This window comes from Stegodyphus dumicola, chromosome 12, assembly GCF_044657685.1.
Source record: "Stegodyphus dumicola isolate Sdum_Otavi_A_Nest chromosome 12, ASM4465768v1".
Taxonomy (NCBI): Eukaryota; Metazoa; Arthropoda; class Arachnida; order Araneae; family Eresidae; genus Stegodyphus; species Stegodyphus dumicola.
The window spans coordinates 102,440,970-102,451,158 of NC_140779.1; the positions used below are offsets into that span (position 1 = coordinate 102,440,970).

Sequence of the window (10,189 nt, forward strand, 5' to 3'; positions counted from 1 at the left end):
GATAATTATTTACTATTTATTATTTATAATGCGATAATTATTTACTATTAAGCCATTTTGTCGGGGCTGTTCGTTTTGTGCTGCTCCGTTCGGGGCTGTTGAGATTCGCTCATACGGTGGTTTTAAAATCGTAAGTGGTCTAATTTTTTCAAATTTGGGTGAAATTCAAATTTGATTTTTGTGTATTTTATAATTAGTACGAATTTAATGAATTTTTGAAAACAAGCATAGCGATTTTAACCAGAAGTGGCAACACTATTCGAAATAAAACATTTTTGTCTGCGCCCCGCAAGATTGTTGCTATTTGACAAAATGTTACGTCTTTCAAGTTTAATCCACAAATTCGGATACTTGAATGCAGTGTGTTGCCAGTGCCTCGAATACTTATTTAACTTTCAATTAATAATTCAAATTCAAATTCAAATTCAATAAAGATATTTAACTTTAAATTTTTTTCTTTCTGGTACTGAGTAGGAAAATAAATGACTGAAAAGTAATAAACGCAGTTCTTGAAAGTACTTTTTCTACTTTTCATTCTGATTGATTTAAAGAAAACGCATTTAAATCGCGAAATGTCTAGTTAGAAATATTAAATGGTTTTATGAAATTGCAGTAATCGAACTCATATATATATAATTCGTCCAAATTTATAAGGAATTTGGACTTCGTTTATGATAGCAAAGACGATTAATTTATAAGGAATTTGGACTTCGTTTATGATAGCAAAGACGATTAAACTCTATATTTTCAGAAATCTTACCTTATGTACTTCGAAATGGTTTGTGTTCTGCTGGGAAAGCGGAGGAAGGGGTGACAGCGGCTATCTGTATCATGGAATGACTGGTTGTTCAACATAGTTGTTGTTGACTAATGCTCACTTGTCTGACTTATAGTTAGCCCAAGCCCACGACAGATTACGTCTGTCGTTGGCAACAGTCTTGAGGAACTTACAGGTGACAGTGCGACTTAGCTCAGATCCGCTCCAAATTTTGATGGAGAGAACCCGGGAGAACGGGTCCCAGGCTCTTCCCCCCCACTATCCTTACCAACAACCTCTCGAGGGGACTTTCGGGTCGCCGCAGATTAAGAGTGCCCCCCATGCCGCACGGACACTATACATTTACAAACATCCGTGCCTTCTTCAATATTCGTGCCCTTTAACACAGCAATCAGCGAAGTTAACCGCTATACCGGTTGGGCGGCGTTCAACATAGTAATAACCTTATAAATTAAAATTTTTACATAAGACATTTTTAAAATGTATTAGATTTGCTTTTATTGAATAATTTTTACTGAAATTTAGTATCTCTTCATTACTTTTTTATGTTTAGTATATTGTTCCATTGTATACTACATTTCTACTGTCTTACATCGCTCTGGGGAGTTTATTTCGTATTTTTTTTAATAATAGATTTAAATTTGAGTATTACACTCATTCGTATTTTTTTACATTTGACATACAAGTCTAATTCAAAAATACAAAGAGCCGAAAGGTGATCACATTCCGGTTACTGATGATTTTATGAAAATAGAATAATTTTCTTTGAAAAGACAGGATCTTTCTACGAGATCAGCAATAACTAATCTTATTTTTTTCGTGTGTTCTATTTTACTTTTTCTTTCCTTTTTAACTTCTAATTTTTAAATTTATTGATTAAAAATAATTTAAATTAAATTTAATATATTTTTCACATGTTGTTTTCGACAGTTTTACAGCACTTACAAAGCTTAAACTTTTAAAATTCTCCAGTTAAATTAATATTTATTTTTTGTTTCCTAGGATATAACCAAAAATTAATATTAATAATATATGTAGTCGTTTTTGTGATAACTATTTTAAGCGGCTGGTCGCGTTATCAGCTAGTAAAATATAAATGAATTTCCCTGAAATGCAGCTTATTGTTTACATAAATGTTTAGAAGCAAGACTTATTCGATATTTAGCTGTTGCCAAAACAATATAATCGTAAATATTCCAACCAAAACTTAATAAATATTTTTATGGGAAAACAACAAAATAACATTAATATAAAATACTTTATTTTCTGTTTAATTAATTGTCTATTTTTTATTTTTTATTTACAGCGTAAAAGAAATACTGCTTTAGCTGAGATAATCACTTAGCAAATATTTTCCTTGTGAGCTTTAGGGAAAAAGAAAGATTAACTTCAGGAATGTTAATTTAAGCGTAACTGCCATTTTTTTTCAGGAAATGCTGAATAAATAGCCATTTTTAGTTTTAAATAACCCAAAGATCTCTTACAGACTTGATGTGAAACGCTACGATGTTTTTCTTGTAATGTGATACAATATTTCCATTAAATTATCGCTTCATACTCTTTCAGATAGTTGTCTAATACGTTTATTTCTATAAATGATAATTCTATGAATTTTTTGGATTTAATGTAAATTTATCTTCCATAAGAGATATAATAAAAATTAATTATCCTGTTTGTCTTACAAAACAAAAAACTTCTTAAGAAGAAAAGGTAGAAAAAATTATTATTGCTTTATTACGATTACAACTTAACGAAATTAAATGACTAATCATACTAATGAATCGTAAGATTTATTAAGTATTTTATGTTAGTTAACCAGTTATTGTGATTAAAACCTTTGCTGTATCTTCTCCTATCCGTAGCCCTCACTAGAATGCAGATTACTTGTTTCTGTATTTAAGCCGAGTGTTTGAATGGTTGCAGTTAGAGTTGTTGCTTAGTACCGATAACTCTCCTAAATTTTATTCCGGCTATCATCTTGCTAGCCGACATTCAAATACGAGCCTTTAACTTTCTTGGATCAGCATGAATAATCTATTTTATGCGTAGTCTCAAACTACATTACTTACATTTGAACTTAACATTACCTTATGCTAATTTAAATTCCTATAAATAGTGGAGGTTCATCTGTTGCACAAGCCGTGTCTTTCTCTTCATTTTAAGACTTAAATAAAAAGGTTATTTTAGCCCTCTCTATGCTTTGAGATTTGTTCCAGACTAAAGCGATAACTTGCTTCCGCTTTAGTAGGATCTTGCAGAATCTTAACGCAAGACAGGTAACCTTAGATATAAGACAAGAACTTAACATAAGAACCTCTAGATACAGGAAAACGCTACGGATTTTGATTAAGCTTTACGCAAACATTTCTTAAGATCTCAAGATTATTTTAATATTTTTCTTAGGTTACGTAAGTCGATGAAAGCTGTTCTAGAGCTCATGCAAGAGACTGCTTAACTGAATTTTAATGAATGACTATAAGACAGTGAAAACTATATAATCAGACAAAAAAGGAACTATACATATATAATAAAAAAAGTTATATACTAATTATAAGTGTGAACATCTAACAGAGACTTATGCACGACGTGTTATGTTTCGTTGCATTTCTTTAGAGATAATCGTCTTTCGAAAAGAAAGAACTACCGAGAAAATTATAAAGCTAGAGCTATTATAAAGCGAGAGCACACATTTATTCATTACACGTAAGTTTAAATCGTCATATTAAAAATGTTTACAATACGGTAGAATTCCTTTTAAACGGAGCGACGTTTTAAACATTGTGTAAAGCGAAACATTATTTTGTATTATTTAACATTTGGTCTTCCGTGGTTGTAAAGAGTTTGACTTTCTTTAAGAGCATAAATTAGTGTTAAACACCTTACAAACATTAAGAAAATTATCGCTGTGTTTGGATTGAACTACAGAGTCTTGAAAAGGTTAAAACTTAGCTTTTTTTCTTTAGTAAACTTGAATATAAAACTTACTTCTCGTGCTTGACAAAATCAACCACCACTTCCGGCAATGTAACTTAAAGAACAATCAAATTCAAAATTAAACTAAACCTAGTAGTCGCAAACAACATAACTGACTTTAAACTAGGTTGGTTCAGAACGTCTCACCGGCGTAGCAATAAAGTTCCGGCAGCAATAATACAAGACCGAAGACTTACAATATTATCCGAGCTGGCGAATTAGTAATGTGGCTGGAGAGCAGAAACACTTCTGTCTGGAATCCAAATTACTGAGCTTAAATACTATACATTTCTGGTAAGGAAACGGAAAAGGAGAAGTAATAGTAAAGGCTGAAACTAAAAATAACTTACTAATGCAAAATAATAGTAACCGTACAGTTTAAAGAAAGAGGTTATTGCTATACTTCTCCAGTAATCAGCATAAGCATAACATAAAACCCGTTATTTCAAGCCATCTTTAAAAATACCTTTCCCCCTCCCTCCCGATAGGAGGCCCGAGCCATCACACACGTTGGTCACTACTAAGACCGAAGGCGGTGGTCATTTTATTATGGAGACACCAAATAGCTCGGCCACCGTTGCCTCCTATGTGAGGACGGACATATTACATTCATTCCTTCTCCGGGATTCGAACTCGGGGCCTTAGGTACGGTAGTCAGAGTCACTAACCGCTTTCCCGTCTGGAAGGCTTCAAAATACTTTATTCGAAATATCTTTATATTTTTATATCACAATTAAAACCTTCTGACAGGCAAGGCTGCATATGTACAGCCTAGATTAGATTATTTTTGTAATGTCTTTAAGAAAGCATATATAAGCAAATTTTGAAATATGTCCGAGAAATTAAGGTATAAAACAGCAAGAAAATTTTAGACTGAAAATCATGAAAATACTTCTTTCTCATGACAGTTTTGGAAAATTTGCGATCCGTTTAAAGATTAATATTAAAGAAATAACTCAGGTTTCTATTTCTTACAAGTAATCGACAGTTTAAAATTTTAAAAAAATCCCGATAATAATCTGATTTATTCTTTGGTAATATTCTAAAATAAAAATTAAGGCACTTAAATTCGATAGCTTAAAATATTAAACATAAATATTTATATCATGTTTGAATTTTTTCTCTCAAATATTGAATTTATGGGCATTTCAATATGCTCATAAAATTAATTTGTGTATGGAGAGTACTTTTGTATTTATTTATTGTCTCAATAATATAAAAGGTGAATTTCCTGCCTGTTCATTTTAATTATTATTCGAAATATATATATAAACTACTATTATTTCTTTAAAGAACTACAACGAAAGCTCATATCACTGTCTATCTGACGAAAGGATGCTTTCTGGATAACTTTCAAAGGGAAACTAGCTTCATATTCACGTTACATATGAGGAAAACTACGAACAGCCATGCAGCTTGGTCTTTTGCTGGGATCCAAACCTCCACTGGCTTGTTTGCTTTGGTTTGTTTATTTATGACAAATTACGAAAAGGCTATCTGCCTAAAAGAAGGGATGCTTTCATAGAGAACTTTCTAAGGAAAACTGGCTGGTATATACTTTAAACATGGAGAAAGCCATGAAAACGCCCATGCAGCCGAATCTCCGTTGAGCTATTAGCGATCGGTGGCCTTATCTAGTGGGCCATTCTTGAGCATCTAAACTATTGTTACATTTTAAAATTCATTAATATTTCTAAATGCAGATACACAGTACCGATAAAGTTTATTATTTTTAAACGCTATTTAAAATTTGATCACTGTAGGTACCGTTGTTTTTTCACAATGCGAGAAACATACATACATTCATGGAGCTTCTTCACTATTTAATTTCTTTAAATATAATACAGGGCGATAATATTTGATGGCAATAATTTGAAAAGTGATACAGCCATTTATAGGAATTCGACGCAAAATCCCATTTAGGGACTAATAGCCATTCTGGGCTAACGCGCTTTTAAGCCAATAATAAAACGAAGGCTTAACTAACTTTCTTTTAATAAAAATTTGTTAATAAAATAGGAATAATATATCGAAGAACGGATAAAAGCTAAAGCTATTTGTCAAATGTATTAGAATTTTGTTTTCCTTTTAGAAATCTCTTACTTATGTGTATTTTCTTACTTTCTTTAGGCTCGGCAGCCTCTAGGATTATTCAGTAATCGTGTTGGAGAAACATACCAGCAGCCTTACGACCCAAGAGACTACGTATTTGGCAAAAATGGTTTTAGTTACAGCAATAATGCGTCAGGAAGTCAACAGAATTACAACGCAGATCAGCAACAACAACAAAGTCGAGGCTATGCTTTGGAAGCGGAACCTTACTATGATCCTGCTAATGATGCTCCTTATGAATTATATGACGACCACTCTAACATAAGAGGTATCGATAGCTATGAAAATGATGATTTAAGTTTGAATTTGCAAAATCCAAATTTAAATACGATTAACACAAATTTTGCAAACAATGGACCGAACGCATTACAAGGATTAGATACCGACAGACTCAACCAGCAATTGTTGTTACAAATTCAGCAATTACAAAAGTATCAGCAACTCCTACAGCAACAACAACCTTTACTTCAACAAAATGATCAACAGGTTCACAATGAGAATCAACAAAATCTTCATCAACAACAATTACTGAATCAACAACAAAATCTTCATCAACAACAATTACTGAATCCACAACAAAATCTTCATCAACAAAAATTGCTGAATCAACAACAAAATCTTCATCAACAACAATTACTGAATCAACAACAAAGCCACACTCTTAATAATCCTGTGCAGCCGCATCAACAACCAAGCCTTACTCTTAATAATCCCAGGGATCATCAGCAGCCACTTAATCATTACCAAGGGTCGCAAGCTGACAATGTGCAACAAAATGTACAAGATCAGCAATCGCAATTAGCCCATGAACAACAACTTCAGCTTCTACGTGACCAACAGCTTCAACTAGAGCGGGAACAACAACTTCGGCAGCAACTACTAAAATTACAAGAGCTGCAAGCACAGCAAGCACTTTTCCAGCAGCAGCAACAGCAACAACAACAGCAGAACATCCAACCAAATCAAGCTATTTCTAACGAACAACCTCAAAACTATCAACAACATCAAATAGGTCAACAGCAAAATGTTGACCCCCAACAAAGCACTCCTTCCGCTCATAGGAATTTAAACAACGATTTTGGATCTTCCTTGGTTATTGAAAATTCTGGAAGTAATAATATCGGAACAAGTGCTAATATTATTGGTGTTGGCGTAAATGTTGGAATTAAACCTCCAGCTGTTGATGTTCAAGTTACAAAACCAGTATCTCCAATAATCCAACCTCTACCACCAATTGTGAATCCTATTGCTCCAAAGCCCGTGCCTGCAGCCCCAGCTCCAGTAGAAGAACCTCTAGTTCCTATTGGAATATTACCTAAACCCATTCTGAATTTAAAAGGAAGGGTATTTTTTGGAGCCGAAGTAGGCAAAGGTGTTAATGTTAAAACAGGTGCAGGACGATGAATATAAATTCATATGATTAGGAGTGACTATGCATTTAATTTTTTCTATAGTAAAAGTGAATGTATGTTCAATTCTGAGATGTGGTGGCCAACTGTAAGGACAGACATAGTCGAAACATTTCCTCAATCGCATCAACTAATGGTGCAGAAAATAACTCATATTATAGCAGTTAGTGCTAAATGACGAATTACTTACTGCATCATAATGAAGATTGTTTGCTCATAGTCCGTAATGCACAAGTAAAAAATACAACTTAAAATAAAATGGGAAAGAAACTATTTGTTAAAATAAGTAAAAATACGTTACTATTCAAACTTTTGTGAATTTTTAAAAACTACTATACAAAAGTGCTAGGCTTAGTTTAATATTTCAGTAAGCGTAGCTTAATGTGATCCCGTTTGTCCATGTTTATTTTGACAACATTAAACAATGAGAAACAGCTCCTTCAAAATATCAATAAAATGTAACTTATTTAGTATAAATATAACCAGAAACATACTAAGATTTATTTCCACAGCATTTTAACTAGGAAAATACAATAATAAGTTTGTTTGTGAATTGTTTTTAACGTTTTTGGAAATCATTTGGCCGAGGCTTTATCCCCGATCTTAATATTGGGAAGGCATCTTGAAGGCTTGAATTTAAGTAAAAAAGCAACCTTAGTTCATCGTAGATGTTATCATGGATTTTTTTACCAAGGGAAAAGAAAACTTTCTGCAGATTTCTTTTTTTTTTCTTTTTTTTTCAGAGGAAGAACTACTCGTTCTGATCGCCCTCAAAATCGATAGAGTTGTGCAAAATCTAATCAAAACTAAGGTTACAAATTTTGCCTACTTTTAAATAGTTGAAGAAGTTCTTTGCTGTTATCGACATCAAACTGTTTAGCGCCATTTTTTGGTCACTGGCAACTTTTTGACCTTATTTAGCGACTTCAGTTAAATTTTTTTTTCTAATATGGTTTGATTTGGTTTATTTCGTTACAGTAAAGTACTGGAAGAATATCTGCCTAAGGAGAGGGATGCCTTCATGGAGGACTTTCTATGAGAAACTGGCTCGTATACGCATTATACATGAGATAAACCGCGAAAACACCAATAGATACAGTCTATTGCCGGGATTCGAACTCCATACAGAACCATTAGTATTCAGGGAATTTACCGCTCAACTGCTGGTGGGCTATTTAAAATTCTATAAATTATTACAATTTATTCTTTATAGTAGCTTGATCAGAGTAAGTGACGTAATTTCTATGTTTTTGTGCACAAACGGGCGGGACTTCGGCAGATTATTAACAATAACTTAGATCACATTAAGCGGCGTCTACTGTAATAATTTTGAGGACTTTAACAGTATTTATAAGGTGTTTCTCCCACATTCTTAGCGTGCCTTCATGGTGTAATGGTCGGCACTGTCAGCGCGAATCCGTAAATCGAGTCCAGGCGAGGGTATTGCTCGTTTTTCATCACTCCTGCTCTCAAAAAATACCTAATGTCTCTATAGTGGCGCCTGAACTAAAAAGGTGATGCATACTCTAGAGACATTAGTTATTTTTTGTAAGCAGGAGAGATGAAAAAAGAGCAATGCCCTCCCCGGAACAGGAACCACGGACCTCTCGAATACGCGCCGAGCGTGCTGACCATTACATCACGAAGGTATGCTAAGAAGGCTGAAGAGATACCTTATATACATACTTAGTTCTTTCTAATAATTTAAAATTTTTAAATTGCAGCATGAATCTTAAATTATAATATGGCATATGAATTGCTATTACTGATTTAGGAATTAGATAATTGTGAAGTAGCAGAGTTTTAAATAAATTAAATTTACGGAATATTCCCCTTGGGATTCTAAATTTAGGGATGTTTATAAATGAATCTGCCGTTTTTTCTAAATGCAGCAGCAGGAAGATGAAATTATTCATACTGTGCAAAACATTTTTATTTTATTGGAGGTAACAGAGAAAGTATGGATAATATAATAAAGGCCAGATGTATTCATAGAGATTAAATACCTCTGATACGCATAAAATGTAATACATATCTTGTAGAGTCCTGTAAATATTGTATGTATATCAGCAGATTTTAAGCGCTGAAGTTGTACGATTCGCTTCGTTTGCGATCTTTATACAAAAGTGCTGATAAATCTGTAAATAAAATAATAAAATGTATTTAAAAAATAATAGTGTGATTTATTTATTCAATATTTATTGTAGAAAAGACATTCAATACTGAAATAACAATATGCAAAGGATAGTTAGATTGCTGATAATATTAATGGATTTTGGTTATAGGTAACATTAATTGTAATTCCTTATTTTCTATTTGTAAACTACACATTAACGTATAATTTGTAAGAAATGGCCTTTAACTCAAGTATTCGAAAGGTTCAAGACTATTTGACATAAAATAAAAGGAATGAGTATAGAATATGAAAAATCTGATATGGCCAGTAGGCGACCTTCACGTCCGGTTAATCGTTAAATTTTGAATAACATAGTCCTGCACTCGAATATGGGCATCTGGAAGCCCAGATTTGGAATTGAAATTTGTTATATTATCTATTTCATATTTTATATAACGTTTTTTTAAAAAGTAAAGAAATTAATTTTTGAGTAACGAACTCAACGATTTCAAAGCGTTTCATTAACATTAGCATCGCATGTATGTTCAAGCATGGATATTTTATCGCGAGGTTTCTGTTTTTGTGATATTGCTGTTGAATTGAATTTTAAGGTTTAAGTACAAAGAATTGAAATTGAAAAATTTTTGAATACAGCAGCGTTTCTCTCGTTTTAGAAATTTTTTATTTTTATAATATAAAGAAAGGATTTTTGAAAAAGGGTAAAAGTCATAGCGTCGTCAATTTATTTATTTCTGTTACTTTTGGCATTGTTTTGTTTTCACGTATGCTTACTTGTTTAAT

The 10,189-nt window shown here is 32.7% G+C and overlaps 1 protein-coding gene across 1 annotated transcript in view; it reads left to right on the plus strand.

Annotated features, from left to right (window-relative positions):
- LOC118185935 (uncharacterized) overlaps positions 1-9,446 on the plus strand; it is a 29,055-nt gene extending 19,609 nt beyond the window's left edge. The window contains exon 4 of the mRNA XM_035355911.2: positions 5,882-9,446. Coding sequence (XP_035211802.1) covers positions 5,882-7,267 — 1,386 coding nt within the window. The 3' untranslated portion in view covers positions 7,268-9,446. The remainder of the gene's footprint in view (positions 1-5,881) is intronic.
- The last annotated feature ends 743 nt before the right edge of the window (positions 9,447-10,189 follow it).